Here is an 18,290-nt window from a genome sequence, read left to right on the forward strand (position 1 = left end):
CGCTCTATCGCCCAGGCTGGAGTGCAGTGGCCAGATCTCAGCTCACTGCAAGCTCCGCCTCCCGGGTTCACGCCATTCTCCTGCCTCAGCCTCCCATGTAGCTGGGATTACAGGCACCTGCCACTATGCCTGGCTAATTTTTTGAATTTTTAGTAGAGATGGGGTTTCACCATGTTGGCCAGCCTGGTCTTGAACTCCTGACCTCAGATGATCCACCTACCTCAGCCTCCCAAAGTGCTGGGATAACAGGCGCGAGCCACTGTGCCCAGCCTTAAATATATATATGTATATATTTTCTTTTTTTTTTGAGACGGAGTTTCACTCTTGTTGCCCAGGCTGCAGTGCAATGGCACGATCTCGGCTCACTGCAGCCTCCACCTCCCGGGTTCAAGTGATTTTCTTGCCTCAGCCTCCCGAGTAGCTGGAAATACAGGCATGCGCCACCACGCCTGGCTAATTTTATATTTTTAGTAGAGATGGGGTTTCTCCACATTGGTCAGGCTAATCTTGAACTCCCGACCTCAGGTGACCCACCCACCTTGGCCTCCCAAAGTGCTGGGATTACAGGCGTGAGCCACCGCGCCTGGCCTAAACATATTTTTTATTGGGTATTCTCAGTTGGGAAATGGAAGGATTCATCAAAGAGAGGCACAACAGTACAGAAAGCCAATGGCTTCTTTTAGTTTTACTTTTGCAATCCTAAATGTTTGAGTTCTTTGCAAGGAAGGCAGTAGTTGAATAAAATGTAAGTTGTCAACACCACAGAAATCCTAGTAAAGCTGTAATTCTTCATATTGAAATATTTGGTATAATATCAAGTATAACCTCTTTGAAAAGTTCCAAAGATGCTTTTAGGGCTGAAATCCAACATTAATATCTAGGTTGGTAGCTCCCGTAATTTGGCATGTATGTGGTTCTTATCTTTAGCATCATAGTTTACTTCCAACTCCATCTTAGAGTCTTGTGAGTCTGCATGGGAGCTGTCCTTGGAGATTTTTTAATAACTTTTAGAACTAACCACTGTCTGTAATCTTTCATAGTTTTATTGAACAGATATTTATTTATCATTTACTTTGGACCAGGTGCTATTTTGTACCAGGTCATATTATTTCTAAGAACTTGAAAAATATTAAATCCGTTTAAATGTATAACATCCCTGTGAGATTGGCACTATTATTATCCCCGTATTGTAGGTAAAGAAACCAAGACACAGAAGGTTATATAGGTTGCAAAAAAGGTTATATAGCTGGCTTGAATGAGAAAAACATTTTACTTAAAACTGTGCTGTGAGTTTGAAGGGATAGTGGAATCTCTGAAGTCCCATAATGTTTTTTCTTTCTATTTAAGGTTTTGAAGTACAGGAAGAAGGTTATCTGGCAAAAATCCTGGTCCCTGAAGGCACAAGAGATGTCCCTCTAGGAGCCCCACTCTGTATCATTGTAGAAAAAGAGGCAGATATATCAGCATTTGCTGACTATAGGCCAACTGAAGTAACAGATTTAAAACCACAAGCACCACCACCTACCCCACCCCCGGTAGGTATGCTTCTAGAATTTGGGAAACACTTACCTTGTTTATCTCTAAATTAAGGAATTTAGATTAGATGATATCCTAGGTTCCTTCCACCTCCAAGATTCTATGACTGAGGAGGGAGATAGTTGATTAACCTTTGTGGAGACCTATAGTGTTTGTTGTACTGCTTTTTTCACCTAATGGTCGATAGTTTGGGCCTTGTAGCTTTTTTTATTCCTGCCATCTAGAGTCCTGCTAAAACAAAGCTGAGTGACATGCTCTGTTTCTGCTTTAGATGTAGATATCATGCTTGTGGAAAGTAAGGCTTCATTGCCCCAGTCCTTTTTTTTTTTTTAAGGAGACAAGGTCTCACTCTGTCGCCAAGGCTGGAGTGCAGCGGTGCAGTCATAGCTCACTTCATTGCCGGTTTTTTATTAAATATACTGAATAATCTCTGTCACTTGAAATCCTCTTGTTATTCACGTAGTAGGTCAAGCATATATTTCTGATACAATGGAACCTTGACATGACTTCTTTTGCATAGAATTTATTATATCACAAAATACTTTATAAACTATAACATGGACTTGCATTAACTCCAACCAGAGATAACACTGACAGTGAAGCTTCCGCAGATGCTAGAATCATGTGAGTTTAAGCTAGGTAAACATTTCTATAAGACAAAAGTTGATTTGTGACTACTGTACATTTGTGGGAAGCTGGCAAGTAGCATTGTTGTTGTATTGCTTTTGTTTTGTTTTGTTTTTTAATTGTTGTTGTTGTTGAGATGGATTCTCACTCTGTCGCCCAGGCTGGCTTGTAGTGGTGCAATCTTGGCTCACTGCAGCCTATACCTCCCGGGTTCAAGCAATTCTCCTGCCTCAGCCTCCTGAGTAGCTGGGATTACAGGCGCCAGCCACCATCCCTGGCTAATGATTTTATTTTTAGTAGAGAAGGGGTTTCACCATGTTGGCCAGGCTGATCATGAACTCCTGACCTCAGGTGATCTGCCCACCTCAACCTCCCAAAGTGCTGGGATTACAAGTATGAACCACCGTACCTGGCTATATTTTTTGAGATACTTTTCAACATGGGGCCTTACAGCATAATTTTATATTTTGAAATTAGCTGGCTGGGTGTGGTGCCTCATGCTGGTAATCCCAGCACTTTGGGAGGCCGAGACGGATGGATCGCTTGAGGTCAGGAGTTTGAGACCAGCCTGGCCAACATGGTGAAACCCCGTCTCTACTGAAAATACAAAAAATTAGCTGGGCGTGGTGGTGCATGTCTGTAATCCCAGCTACTTGGGAGGCTGAGGCAGGAGAATTGCTTGAACCCAGGAGGCGGAGGTTGCAGTGAGCTGAGATTGCGCCACTGCACTCCAGCCTGGGTGACAGAGCAAGACTCTGTCTCAAAAAAATAAAAGAAAGAAAGAAGTTAGGATAATTAAAAATTAAAATCATATTGGTGATGTAAAAGAATGCAAATAAAGAAGTGGTAAGAGACTAAAGTGAAGAAAGGCCATAGGATACTATACACTGATTGGCAATATTCAGTTCTGTGCTTCTTCATGTTGTTATGGGATAAAGTAACTTTGTTCTGTCTTTGACATAGAAGTATATTGTTCTTGCTGTTCATATTACTACATTATGTTGGTTAAACTGGAGAAAAATACATCATGATCTTTGGAAAAAAGATGAACGTTATTAATATTTAATTAAAATAGTTTTAATTTATTAATAAGATGTAAACTTTTAATCTTTCAGACCAGTCTTTGAAGTGGTGAATTAAAACAATTTGTAATTTGTTTTCAAAAGGTGGCCACTGTTCCTCCAACTCCTCAGCCTTTAGCTCCTACACCTTCAGCACCCTGCCCGGCTACTCCTGCTGGACCAAAGGGAAGGGTGTTTGTTAGCCCTCTTGCAAAGAAGTTGGCAGTAGAGAAAGGGATTGATCTTACACAAGTAAAAGGTAAATCTGTTTCTATGGAATGGAGTTATAAAGTTAAAATTTAGTTGAATTTCCTCCTTAAGACTTGCAAGTACAACTATAGATAGCCATACTTGTAACTGGGATAGTAGGGACAACTGTTAATAATTACATCAGAAGGGAGAAATAGTTCTTTTGTTGCCACCACAGAGTAGGGAAACTTTTACTGAGCTTTATTTACTCTGCCTAGAATCTACCCATATACTTTAGATACCTTTTTTGTTTTTTCCTCTTCTCTTCATGGAAACTACTTGTTTCAAAGTATATGTACTTGTTCAGCAAAATTGGGTTATGGGACTTCATTGTGTAATAAGAAACTTCTGTTAGTGCTAGGTTGACTGTAGTAATAAGCAAAGCAAAATAAAATTTGAAATTGGGGTGATTTGGAATGACTTAAAATGATAAACTTCATATAAAACAGAACTAGAGCTCCCTGAAGGCAAGGGAAAATGCCTTACTTGCCTGTCTGTCCACAAAGAAAAAATATAGCTTTGTGATAAGAGCATGGGGCCTGAAATCAGACCACCTAGCGTTTCATCCTGGCTTTATAATTTTCTATGTAATCTGTTTTCCAGTGAATTACTTAAATTGTATGTCCTTATGTCAATTACTTTTCTAGCCATAAAACCGAGGTATTGTACATCATATAGATTGTGAGAGTTAAATGAGCTATAACAGGTGAAGTGCTTAGAACTGTATCTAGCATTTAAGTACTCAATACATGTTTGTTGTCATTCATATTGATATTATTGCCTGGTGCTTAAGTAAGTTTTTTTGAATTAAACCTAAGCTAAAATTTAGTGTAGGATAACTAAGGTATTTAATTTGGAAAAGGAGGGAAGTTATTATTCTTGGAACTTGGTTTGATGGCTAGTACTATGTGCCAGTCATTTAACTTACCATACTTAATGTACACAACACTTCTTGAAGTAAGAATTATCATTCCCTATTTTCTGGATAAGAAAACAGACTCTCAGACTCTTCAGGGTTCTTCTTTCCTGTTAAATAGTAAAGTTGCAGTGTGACTCTAGATTTGTTTAACTCTAAAGCCTGTTTCTTCTCACTACCCTATCCTGCCTTCCATTTTGATGCTCTGCCATCCGTAATTACTAAAGAAAAATATGCTTATTTCCCCGGTTGTCTAGTTATGGGTGCTCAGTGGTGGTTATCCCCTATCTGCAATTTGCTGTCTTGTAGTTAGAAGGCAAGCCAATCCCAAGACACAAGAATAGAATGTTGTAAAGTTTTTGGACTTTAGAGATTCTTATAATATTGGAAGACTCTTTTTTTTTCCCATCTTAATGCCATTTCAGTAGTGTATTCCTATTCTTTGTGTATATATGATTAGAATCAGGGACAGCAGTGTAAGTTGGAATAACTTTTAAAGGGAGAAAGGACTGGGTTAATAATTATATCTAAAGAATTTAGACAAGCAAAGAAGGACCATTTATTAGATATTAAGCAATACTGGTTACCTTACTAAAGATATAAGTGGAAAATCCCTTAGGTATGAGCTGAGGAGGAGTGTTAAGAAAAAAAAGAAGGAAAGAAAATCGCACTATTCTTACTATGCAGGCAGAGTTAGGTGGTAAATATCATCGAATACTATCTACGCATTAGACACTTGTTCATCAGATGGATAAGATTTCAGTTTCAGTTGCTTATATGACTAACAATAAAGAATTAAATGAACAGAAAGGGAGTATAGCATAGTAGTTAAGAGTGTGAGCTCTGTAGCTGGAATGTTTGGGTGTGAACCTCAGCTCCTTATACTAGCTGTGTGACCTTTTGTGTCGGTTTCTATATAAAAACAATAGGTTTAATGGTTGTGAGGTTTAAATAAGTTAACTAGTGCCTGTACAGAGAAAGCATGTCTAGGTATTAGCTATAATGATAATATTTTTGTTAGTAAGATGATTTAAGTGCTAAGAAAGAAAGAAACTCAGTGATATACTAGTGAGTGAAAGGGTGGATGGATATATGTGCAGTCATGACTACTTTTAGACAGGGTGGTTGGGAGATCTTTTTGATGAGGTGACATTTGATTTGATCTGAAAGATAAGACGGAGGTGGTTTGAGTCAATCATGTGAAGAACTGGGGAAAGATCATTTTAGATAGAGAGACTAGCTGTACACAGTCCAAAATGGGAAAGAGTTTAGCATGTCTGAGGAACATAAAAGAGGCCAGTGTTGGCCGGGCGTGGTGGCTCACGCCTATAATCCCAGCACTTTGGGAGGCCGAGGCGGGCAGATCATAAGGTCGGGAGATGGAGACCATCCTGGCTAACACGGTGAAACCCTGTCTCTACTAAAAATACAAAAAAAAATTGGCCGGCTACAGTGGCCGGCACCTGTGGTCCCAGCTACTCGGGAAGCTGAGGCAGGAGAATGGCGTGAACCCTGGAGGCCGAGCTTTCAGTGAGCTGAGATCGTGCCACTGCACTCCAGCCTGTGCGATAGAGTGAGACTCCATCTCAAAGAAAAAAAAAAAAACCAGAGGCCAGTGTTAATGAAACATAATGAGCAAAGGGTCTAGTAGGAGACGAGATTGGAAAAAAACAGGGATGCGAACATACATGATCTTATAGATTATGGTAAAGAGTTTGAATTTTATTTAAAGTACTTGAGGAAGCCATTGAGAAATTTAAGCAAGGAAGCGAAATAAAATGATTGTGTTTTGAAAAGATCATTTTGGTTGCTCTATGGCAATGGATGAAACATTTATCTAGTTTATGTTTGACAAAATCCCTACTTTTTTTACCCATAGCCCAGTGTTCTTCCCTTTATACCATATTACTTTATGATGGCCTGTTGTGCTGCCCAAGAGAGATAGGGAAAAGGGTTTAAAAGGTTTCAACTAACGCCTAAGTCAAGAAATTCTTGTGGGTGGCAGAAGCTTAGCATAAGGCAGGTGGTACTATGGATTTCCTCCTCTTGAGGGGCTGTGGTGTCTAGATCAGCCTTGGTTGTAATGGGAGGTTATGGTTTCTGTCTTTTATAAAGGAGAGAAATCTAACAGGGATACTACTACCTCTGTTCTAGAGCTCCTGGTGAGAATAAATACAATCCTAGCCAACTTAGTTTTTGTAATGAAGGAAAGGACTTGGGAAGAACTACACAGGAGAGTCCTTTTTAAAGTCTGTCTTGGGGGAAGATGAATCAATTTGACCAAATTTTTTCCTAGAAGTGGGCCAGTGTAAAAGGTATTATATAATAATAACTAAATTCTGAATCTCCATAGAATTAAAGGTCAAGATTATCTACTTGGGTCCAAAATTAAACTTAAGAGGCTGTAGGTGGGAGGAAGGAGGAAATTGAATATAAGTAAAATTAAACCTACTGAGAGAACTTTGAAGATTCTTCCTCATGTGTGACATTGCACCTTTTCCCTTCATTTTCTTTAACCTGGGCCAGTTTAGAGCCTTGGCTACTGTGAAAAAGTTATGAATTATAGAGACCACATAAGGAATGAATGATTCTAAAGATGAGATAATCGTAAGAGTTATTCATGCTATTTTGGGTTGAAAAAATTGACTTGATTTGCCAAAACAATTATTGTTATAGCTGTAAATTCTTTTTTTTTTTTTTTTTTTTGGAGATGGAGTCTCGCTCTGTCGCCCAGGCTGGAGTGCAGTGGCCAGATCTCAGCTCACTGCAAGCTCCGCCTCCCGGGTTCACGCCATTCTCCTGCCTCAGCCTCCCATGTAGCTGGGACTACAGGCGCCCACCACCTCGCCCGGCTAGTTTTTTGTATTTTTTAGTAGAGACGGGGTTTCACCATGTTAGCCAGGATGGTCTCGATCTCCTGACCTCGTGATCCGCCCGTCTCGGCCTCCCAAAGTGCTGGGATTACAGGCTTGAGCCACCGCGCCCGGCCTATAGCTGTAAATTCTGTACAAAAGGAATTCTTTATGGTCACATAAATCCAGAACCCAAATGAGATCTATTTCATGGCTCAGGAATGGATTTTTGGAGCTAACCAGGAGGAGGCAGTGAGTTTCCCTTTTGGAGATACAAACGGTGCTCGGCATCATCCTCATGCCAGCATTTCCCAATTTAAAAGTAAGGAAGATGAAAAAAATTAAGTACAACTCGGATAAAACTATAAAAGAGAAATACATAAAGGAATATTTGCAATAGTTAAAAAGAAAAGACCCACTCCAGATCACACACTGGTACTCTGTGTGGATTAAAATTAGTAGTTGACAAAAGCTGGTATTCGTAGGGAGAACCTTAAGGGGTAGGGTTAAGGCTGTGATCCTTTCAGAATGTTTTTGGTAGTAAACCCTTAGGCGCTTGCAGTTTAGGATCACAGTGTTGATCTCCTTGGGGAACCAATGGTACGCCGTCATGTATGTGATATTTATGTCTCTTACAGGGACAGGACCAGATGGTAGAATCACCAAGAAGGATATTGACTCTTTTGTGCCTAGTAAAGCTGCTCCTGTGAGTTATGTGTAGCTCTTACTTTTTTTGCAGTTAGTCTCTGTAGCCTGTTAGACCATTTCATACATTATTTATGAATGAAATAGCTCAACCAAGACTGTTTTCTTCTAACTTCAGTGGTTTAATAATACAGTCGTGCCTCAGTACCCATGAGAAGTTGGTTCCAGGAGCCCGCTTGTATACCAAAATTCACAAATGCCTAAGTCTCTTATATAAAATAGTGTAGTATTGTATATAACTTACCCACATCCTCTCAAATACTTTAAATCATCTCTAGATTACTTATAATATTAAATACAAGGTAAATGTGTAAATAGTTGTTATATTTTATTGCTTAGGAAATAATAACAAGGACAAAAAGTCTGTACTTGTGCAGTACAGATGTAACCATCTTTTTTTTTTCTGGAATATTTTTGATTTGCCTTTGGTTGAATCCAGTGATGCAGAACTTACGGATATGGAGGGCCAAGTGTATTTAGATGTTTGTGTGCTATCATTTATATACAAGATCAAAGATGATATACTACCTTGACACGTATTCCACATTATGTTTTGAGCTAGTTAATCAGTTTTTGCTTTGAAATAAAAGATTTGTTCTTTTTTTCTGTTTCAAAATATTTTAAAGTACAGTTGAATGAGTTGTTTTTGGTGTTTGGTTTTTTTGTTTGTTTGTTTTTGAGACAGTCTCACTCTGTTGCCCAGGCTGGAGTGCAGTGGCACGATCTTAGCTCATTGCAACCTCCGCCTTCTGGATTCAGGCGATTCCTGTGCCTCAGCCTCCCAAGTAGCTGGGACTACAGGTGCATGCCACCACACCTGGCTAATTTTGGTGTGTTTAGTACAGACAGGGTTTTGCCATATTGGCCAGGCTGGTCACAAACTCCTGGCCTCAAGTGAGCCATCGTGTCCAGCCCCCCATCCCCATTTTTTAACATCATTTAGGATAATGGATTAGCTTGTTTATATTTATTTATTATTCCTTGCGATTTAAGAATGCTTTGATTGCTTTTCTTGAACATAATTTTGCAAAAATAAAATTATTTTGACATAAACTAGTCATTGAACATACTCTGACACAAAGAAAAATGACATTTAAAACATGATTTCAGAATTCTAAGTAAAAATATTAAAACTCTTAAAACAAGCAGAAGTCTCTTTTGCTCGCTGGGGACAGAAATAGCTATTCTATAAAGCTTAGTTTTTAGAATGGCCATGGTGGCTCATGCTTGTAAACCCAGCACTCTGGGAAGCCAAGGTGAGTGGATCACTTGAGCCCAGGCGTTTGAGACCAGTCAGGGCAACATGGCTAATTTCCATCTCTACTAAAAATACAAAAAAATTAGCCGGGCATGGTGGCATGCCCAGTTACACTAGGGGCTGAGATGGGAGGACTGCTTGACCCCAGGAGGTTGAGGCTGCAGTGAACCATGATTGAGCCACTGCATTCCAGCCTGGGTGACAGAGCAAGACCCTGTCTCAAAAAAAACAAAACAAAACTGCATAGTCACTGGCAGTCTTTCCCAGGTACTTATGCTGAGACTGAGCCACAGTTACTGAGAACTTTTTCTTTCCTCCCATAGGCTCCAGCAGCTGTTGTGCCTCCCACAGGTCCTGGAATGGCACCAGTTCCTACAGGTGTCTTCACAGATATCCCAATTAGCAACATTCGTCGGGTAAGAGAATTACCATCATCTGAAATCAGCTGTTAGGGGCATCTTTACTCTAGTTGTTTAGTTGCTTCCATAGTTTTAACACATTAGCAGAGGCTTTTTAAGTTGGGAATATTAGGTGATTACTTTAAGGGAAGTTTTGGCCAACTGAATACTTGAATCCATTTGTTCTATTAGAAAGGCCAGGCACAGTGGCTCACGCCTGTAATCCTAGCATTTTGGAAGGCCGAGGCGGGCAGAACACAAGGTCTGGACTTCGAGACCAACCTGGCCAACATAGTGAAACCCCGTCTCTACTAAAAATACAAAAATTAGCTGGGCATGGTGGTGCACGCCTGTAGTCCCTGCTACTCGGGAGGCTGAGGCAGGAGAATTGCTTGAACCCAGGAAGTAGAGGTTGTGGTGAACCGACATCGCACCACTGCACTCCAGCCTAGGCAACAGAGCGAGACTCCGTCTCAAAAAAAAAAAAAAACCTAGGAGATCTTATATTATGGCAGAGTCCTCTGTCTTTCATTTACAATAATGCTTGAGGTAAGTATTACCAGAGAGTAAGGTGAAGAGACAAACAGAGCCCTGAATTAGTTAAGGTCTTAACTCAAGATAATTTATTTTTTTAAAATCTCTTTGGTTTCAGGTTATTGCACAGCGATTAATGCAATCAAAGCAAACCATACCTCATTATTACCTTTCTATAGATGTAAATATGGGAGAAGTTTTGTTGGTACGGAAAGAACTTAATAAGGTAAAAGGTCTGAACATTCCAAGTTTCTGTGTTACAAAAATTTTGTCTTTCCCCACCAAACATTTATATTTTTGTCCATATATTTTGTTACAGAATGCCAGCTGGTGTTTACTTTCTTGATCTTGTCTTTTGAAGCACAAGGTTTTAAATATTGGTTGTGTCCACTATATCTATTTTTTTCTTCTGTGCTTTTGATATTATATCTAAGAAACTATTACCTAGTCTAAGGTCTTAAAGATTTATACTTAGGTTTCCTTGTAATGGTTTTATAGTTTTAGTTCTTATATAGGTCTTCCCTGTATTTTGAGTTAATTTTTTGTAGGTAGTGTGAGATAGGAATCTAACTTCATTGTTTTGCATGTGGACATTTATTCTTTCATCCCAGCACCGCCTTTCCCCATCGAATTATCTTGGTATCCTTGTCAAAATTAATCAGATATGTAAGAATTTTATTTCCAGATTTTTTTTTTTTTTTTGATCTTGTTATTTTTTGTTTCGTTTTGTTTTATTATACTTTAAATTCTGGGATACATGTGCAGAACGTGCAGATTTGTTCCATAGGTATACACGTGCCATGGTGGTTTGCTGTACCCACCAACCCGTCATCTACATCAGGTATTTCTGCTAATGCTATCCCTCCCCTAGCCCCTCGTCCTCCTGTAGGTCCTGGTGTGTGATGTTTCCCTCCCTGCGTCCATGTGTTCTCATTATTCAACTCACAGTTATGAGTGAGAACATGCAGTGTTTGGTTTTCTGTTCCAGTGTTAGTTTGCTGAGAATGATGGTTTCCAGCTTCATCCACGTCCCTGTAAAGGACATGAACTCATCCTTTTTTAATGGCTGCATAGTATTCCATGGTGTATATGTGCCACATTTTCTTTATCCAGCCTATCATTGATGGGCATTTGGGTTGGTTCCAAGTCTTCGTTATTGTGAACAGTGCCGCAGTAAACGTACGTGTACATGTGTCTTTATAGTAGAATAATTTATAATCCTTTGGGTATATATCCAGTAACAGGATCGCTGGGTCAAATGGTATTTCTAGTCTAGATCCTTGAGGAATCGCCACACTGTCTTCCACAATGGTTGAACTAATTTACACTCCTACCAACAGTGTAAAAGCGTTCCTATTTCTCCACATTCTCTCCATCTGTTGTTTCCTGACTTTTTAATGATCGCCATTCTGACTGGTGTGAGATGGTATCTCATTGTGGTTTTGATTTGCATTTCTCTAATGACCAGTGATGATGAGCTTTTTTTCATATGTTTGTTGGCCGCATAAATGTCTTTTTTTGAGAAGTGTCTGTTCATATCCTTTGCCTACTTTTTGATGGGGTTGTTTGTTTTTTTCTTGTAAATTTAAGTTCCTCGTAGATTCTGGATATTAGCCCTTTGTCATATGGATAGATTGCAAAAATTGTCTCCCATTCTGTAGGTTGCCTGTTCACTCTGATGATAGTTTATTTTGCTGTGCAGAACCTCTTTAGTTTAATTTGACCCATTTGTCAATTTTGGCTTTTGTTGCCATTGCTTTTGGTGTTTTAGTCATGAAGTCTTTGCCAATGTCTATGTCCTGAATGGTATTGCCTAGGTTTTCTTCTAGGGTTTTTATGGTTTTAGGTCTTACGTTTAAGTCTAATCCATCTTGAGTTAATTTTTGTATAAGGGGTAAGGAAGGGGTCCAGTTTCAGTTTTCTACATAGGGCTAGCCAGTTTTCCCAACACCGTTTATTAAATAGGGAATCCTTTACCCATTTCTTGTTTTTGTAGGTTTGTCAAAAATCAGATGGTTGTAGATGTGTGGCGATATGTCTGAGGTCTCTGTTCTTCTGTTCTGTTCCATTGGTCTATATATCTGTTTTGGTACCAGTACCATGCTGTTTTTGTTACTGTAGCCTTGTAGTAGTTTGAAGTCAGGTAGCATGATGCCTCCAGCTTTGTTCTATTTGCTTAGGATTGTCTTGGTTATATGGACCCTTTTTTGGTTCCATATGAAATTTAAAGTAGTTTTTTTCTAATTCTGTGAAGAAAGTCAATGGTTGCTTGATGAGGATAGCAATGAATTTATAAATTACTTTGGGTAGTATGGCCGTTTTCATGATACTGATTCTTCTTATCCATGAGCATGGAATGTTTCTCCATTTGTTTTTGTGTCCTCTCTTATTTCCTTGAGCAGTGGTTTGTAGTTCTTGAATAGGTCCTTCACATCCCTTGTAAGTTGTATTCCTAGGTTTCTGGTTTCTTTCATCCCAGCACCATCTTTCCCCATCTAATTATCTTGGTGTCCTTGTCAAAATTAATTCTAGGTATTCTGTTCTCTTTGTAGCAGTTGTGAATGGGAGTTCACTCATGATTTGGCTGTTTGTCTGTTATTGGTGTATAGCAGCCTTGTGATTTTTGCACATTGATTTTGTGTCCTGAGACTGCTGAAGTTGCTTATTAGCTCAAGCAGATTTTGGGCTGAGACGATGGGGTTTTCTAACTATACAATCATGTCATCTACAAACAGAGACAATTTGACTTTCTCTCTTTCTATTTGAATACTCTTTATTTCTTCCTCTTGCCTGATTGCCCTGGCCAGAACTTCCAATACTGTGTTGAATAGGAGTGGTGAGGGGGAGAGCATCCTTGTCTTGTGCCGATTTTTGAGACTGAGTCTCACTCTGCCCAGATAGGGGTGCAGTGGCGTGATCTTGGTTCACTGCAACCTCCATCTTCCAGGTTCAAGCAATTCTCATGCCTCAGCCTCCCAAGTAGCTGGGATTACAGGCATGAGCCACCATGCCTGGCTAATTTTTGTACTTTTAGTAGAGACAGGATTTCACCATGTTGGCCAGGTTAGTCTCAAACTTCTGACCTCAAGTGGTCCACCCACCTCGGCCTCCCAAAGTTTGGGATTACAGCCATAAGCCACTGTGCCTGGCCTATTTCCAGATTCTTAATTCCATTCCATTAATCTCTGTATACCCTTGTGCCAGTACCACAGTCTTGATTACTTTAGCTTTGTAATAAGTTGTAAAATCAGGAAATGTAAGTCGTCTTTGTTCTTTTTTCTCAAGATTGTTTTGTCTGAGTCCCTTGCAATTCTAAATGAATTTTAGGATTAGCTTGTAAATTTCTGCATTGAAGCCAGTTAACATTTTGATAAGGATTGATTGGATGTGTCTGCTGATCAATTTGGCAAGTGTTGCCATCCAAAGAATACTGTCTTTTCATTTATGAACATGTAGATGCCCCTGTATTTAGTTGGGTGTTCTTCAGTCTCTTTTAACAATTTTTTATAGTTTTTCAGAGTGTAAGTTTTGCACTCTAAATTTGCATTTGTTAAACTTATTCCTAGGTATTTTATTCTTTTTAATATTACTCTAAGTGGAATTGTTTTCTAAATTTCTAAGTGGAATTGTTTTCTAAATTTCATTTTCAGATTGTTCATTGCTACTATATAAAGGTATGATTGATTTTTTTTTTTTAAGACTAGTTAGCTATACTAGTGAGAAGTAGGGAAAGAGTAGAAAAGGAGTTATATGTGTAACTGACTCTGAGCAATCAATCGAGATAACAATTGATTTTTCTATATTGATCTTTCTTTTCGTATGCCTGCTGGAATGGGATCTATATTGACCGTGTATCCTGCAAACTTGCTGAAGTTCTTACAGTTTTTTAGTGTATTTCTTAGGATTTTCTGTAAACAAGATAATGTTATCTGCAAATAGAGATAATTGTACTTTTTCCATTTTGACCTGTATGCCTTTTATTTCCTTTCTTGCCTAATTACTCTGGCTGGCACCTCTAGCCAATGTTGAATAGATGTACCTGAAGTGGACATCTTGTCTTGTTCTTGATCTTTGGGAGAATAAGTCTTTGATCATTAAATAGTTGTGAGGTTTCCCTAGATCAGGTTGAGCAAGTTCCTTCCTGTTCCTAGTTAGTAAAAGTGTTATGATCATGAAAAGGGATATTGAATTTTATCAAACGCAAATTTTATCAAATGCTTTTTCTGTGTCTGTTGAGATGGTTATGTGTTTTTTGTCCTGTATTCTATTAGGACATTATTACATTAATTGATTTTCAGATGTTAATGGAAATTTGCATTCTTGGGATAAATCACATTTGATAATGGTGAATGATCCTTTTTATATATTGCTGGATTTTATTTCCTAGTGTTTTGCTGAAGATTTTTACATCTGTATTCGTAAGAGATTATTGTCGTTTTTTTTTTTGTTTTTTCTTCTAGTGTCGTCTTTGGTTTTGGTATCAGGCTAATACCGGCCTTATAGAATGTGTGGGGAAGTGTTTCTTGCTCTTCTTTGATTTTTCTTTAAAAGAATTTGTGAGGAATTGATATTAATTCTTGTTTAATGTTTGGTAGAATACTGATGAAGCCATTTGGGTCTAAGCTTTTTTACGTGGGTAGTTTTTAAATTACCAGTTCAATCTCTTTGTTAGCTATAGGTCTGTTCGGAGTTTTTGTTTCTCCTTGGTTCAGTTTTGGTAGCTTATGTCTGCATGGTCGTTCATAATATTCCCTATAATTCTTTTTACTTCTGTAAGATAGATAGTAATGTCCCCTATTTCACTCCTAATTTTAGGAATTCTGGTCTTTTCTCCTCTTCTTGGTCAGTCTAACTAAACATTTATCATTGTGGTTGTCATTTGGTTGATCTTTTCAAAGAACCAAATTTTGTTATTGTTGAGATGAATGAAAATGATGACATAATATACCATAACTTATGGGATATGCTAAAGCAGTACTTACCAGAAAACAGCTGTAAGAGTCTGCATTTAAAAAGATGAAGGAACCAATGTTTGGTTTCATTTCTTTCTTTCTACCTCAGGGTATTTGTATATTCTCTTTCTCCTCCTCCTTTTCTCAAGATTACACAGTTTTACTCTTTGGTGAGAGAATTTAGAAACTACAGTTGTCTGGGGAGGGAGAGCATTAGGAAAAATAGCTAATGCATGTGAGGCCTACTACCTAGATGATGGGTTGACAGGTGCAGCAAACCACCATGGCACATGTTTACCTATATAATAAACTTGTACATCCTGCACATGTACCCTGAAATTTAAAATTAAAATTAGAAAAAAAAAAAAAAAAGGAAACTACAGTTGTTCTTGTCTTTCCAGATTTTAGAAGGGAGAAGCAAAATTTCTGTCAATGACTTCATCATAAAAGCTTCAGCTTTGGCATGTTTAAAAGTTCCTGAAGCAAATTCTTCTTGGATGGACACAGTTATAAGACAGTAAGTATACCCGGGGGCGATATATATCCATCACCAGTTTTCTTATATTATTTAATATGTGAATAGGAGGTGAGGGGATAAGGGTAAATGGAATACAGAGAGGCAGATCACTTACATAGGTCAAACAACTTGAAAACAGCACAAAAATATTTATGAGATACTGCTTTTTACTTTTTTTTCTTTCTGGCTCCAATTTTCAACCTTGTTTTTGTTGTTGTTGTTTTTTATTTATTTTTTAAAGAGACAGAGTCTTGCTCTGTTGTCCAGGCTGGTCTTGAACTCTTGGGGTCAAGCAGTTCTACAGCCTCGGCCTCCCAAAGTTCTGGGATTTCAGGTGTGAGCCACTGTGCCCAGCCTGAGATACTGCTGGATTTAGCTTGTAAAGGCTATAGATTCTTTGTATGAGTTCAGCAAAGGGAGATTAGTGAACAAATATGTGTAATTAAGTTGATAATGACTGTCACAAAGTAGGGTTAGATAGATGATTTTCATTCACCCATGAGTTCTCCTGAGCTTCAGGGGCAAAATTAAAACGAGTACTTGTTAATATTATGATGGTATAGAGTAGTATGGTACTCATTGTGTCTCTTTTATCTCATTTAATTCTCATGACCACCTTATGATTTAAGTGCTTTCACTTCCATCTCTAGATGAAGAAACTGAGGCTCAGTGAGTTAAGTAACTTGCCCGAGTTAATAAGTTAGTGTTAGGACTGTGATTAGAACCAAGATTCTGACTCCTAAGCCTATTCGTTTTCTAATGTGTAGATGCTTTTATGTTATTCTTATTCTGAAAGGAAACAAACAAACTTTTTTCCTTTGTACTCTACTGTCACACAGTCACAGCACCAATTCTGTGACCAGATGAGTAGAGGCAGGGGTGGGGAGGGCTTCCCCACATACCAGCCAAGCAATGAATTCTGCAGTGAATTCCTCTAACTCAATTAAATTCAATTCTGGTGCTGTCTACCTGTAGATAGTGTCAGATCCCAAAGACTGAGGGCTCAGTCCTACAAGACTGCCCTCACTTCAGATGCCAGTCAAAAGTGTAGGCCACTCATACTTGTAACTGACTGGCTACAAACTGGTTCCTGTGACCTCTTTCTTGGGTTTAACTTGCTAGGACAATTCACAGAATTTGGGGAAACACTTATGTTTATTATAAAGGATATTACAAAGGATACGGGTGAACACCAGATGAAGAGATGGCTAGGGAGAGGTATGAGGTGGGGTGGTACAGAGCTTCCATATCCTCTCTGGGCGTACCACCCTTCCAGTACTTCCACAGTTCAGCAACTGGAAGCTCATTAAATCTTGTTGAAGAGTCTTGATAGAGGGGGCTGGGGAGAAAAAGGAAAGGGAACAAAAATGTCTTTGTAGAGCTTGATCTCCAGGATCTCCAGCCTACACCTCCCTCCTCTTTCCCTTAGGTCAGTAGGTAGAGCTAAAAGTTCCGACTCTCTAATCCTCTAGTCATTTTGACCCTTCTAGTGACTGGCCCCATCCCGAGGTTACACAGGGATCCTTCCCTAAATATCCATCATGGAGCTTATTATGTAAGGGGCTCATAAATCACAAAAGATACTCCTATCACTCAGGAAATTCCGGTTTTAGGGTCTCTATGACAGGAACTGGCAACATGGGAACAAAGACCCAAGTATGTATTATACCACACTTACTAATATTTATTCATATTTTAGGGCCGAGCTCACACCTGTAGTCTCAGCACTTTGAGAGGCCAAGGCGGGTGGATCACTTGAGGTCAGGAGTTCAAGACCAAACCCTGTCTCTAGTAAAAATACAAAAATTAGCTGGGTCCCATGGTGGTGCGTGCCTGTAATCTCAGCTATTTAGGAAACTGAGGCAGGAGAATTGCTTGAACCCAAGAAGCGGAGGTTGCAGTGAGCTGAGACTGTGCCATTGCAGTTCAGTCTGGGTGATAAGAGCAAAACTCTATCTCAAAAAAAAAAAAAAAATTTAATAAATATTAAATTTAGGTTGGAATACTGTTCCCTTAATAAGAGGTCAGTTCCCAGGAGGCAAACACAACGGTTTTTTTTTTTTTTTGGGAGATAGAGTCTCCCTCTGTCACCTAGGCTAGAGTGCAGTGGCACGATCTTGGCTCACTGCAACCTCCGCCTCCCGGGTTCAAGCAATTCTCCTACCCAGCGTCCCTGGGATTACAGGTATGAGCCACCACTCCCAGGTAATTTTTTTGTATTTTTAGTAGAGATGGGGTTTCACCATATTGGCCAGGCTGTTCTTGAACTCCTGACCTTGTGATTTGCCACCTTGGCCTCCCAAAGTGCTGGGATCACAGGCGTGAGCTACCACGCCTGGCCCTTAAACACAACTTTTAAACTATTGTTTATTCTGGTATTTATTTACCTGCAGATTTCCAAATATTTTTGTGTTGCCTTTTATGAGTTTTTCATTTATTTTATTGACTGACTTCCTGTTAAAGAACATTAATATTTAGCTTTAGCTCCAGTCTTGGGACTAGAGAGAAAAAAAAGGTAGCTTTGTTATGCCCTTCCTACATACACACACATAACATCATCCTCCCAAATTGATTATAGCACGAATTTGGATTAAATCTATATTTGGGGCTGGGCAAGGTGGCTCCCACCTGTAATCCTAGCACTTTGAGAGGCCAAGGCAGGTGGATCACCTGAGGTCAGGAGTT

At 39.1% G+C, this 18,290-nt stretch overlaps 1 protein-coding gene across 1 annotated transcript in view; it reads left to right on the forward strand.

Annotated features, from left to right (window-relative positions):
* The window catches only part of DLAT (dihydrolipoamide S-acetyltransferase), a 34,878-nt gene that overhangs the window by 9,699 nt on the left and 6,889 nt on the right, over window positions 1-18,290 (forward strand). The window contains exons 6-11 of the mRNA XM_011927029.1: window positions 1,348-1,535; window positions 3,330-3,483; window positions 7,880-7,947; window positions 9,528-9,620; window positions 10,255-10,362; window positions 15,490-15,605. Coding sequence (XP_011782419.1) covers window positions 1,348-1,535; window positions 3,330-3,483; window positions 7,880-7,947; window positions 9,528-9,620; window positions 10,255-10,362; window positions 15,490-15,605 — 727 coding nt within the window. The remainder of the gene's footprint in view (window positions 1-1,347; window positions 1,536-3,329; window positions 3,484-7,879; window positions 7,948-9,527; window positions 9,621-10,254; window positions 10,363-15,489; window positions 15,606-18,290) is intronic.

Source organism: Colobus angolensis, unplaced genomic scaffold (genome assembly GCF_000951035.1).
Source record: "Colobus angolensis palliatus isolate OR3802 unplaced genomic scaffold, Cang.pa_1.0 Scaffold7, whole genome shotgun sequence".
In the NCBI taxonomy this organism is placed as follows: domain Eukaryota; kingdom Metazoa; phylum Chordata; class Mammalia; order Primates; family Cercopithecidae; genus Colobus; species Colobus angolensis.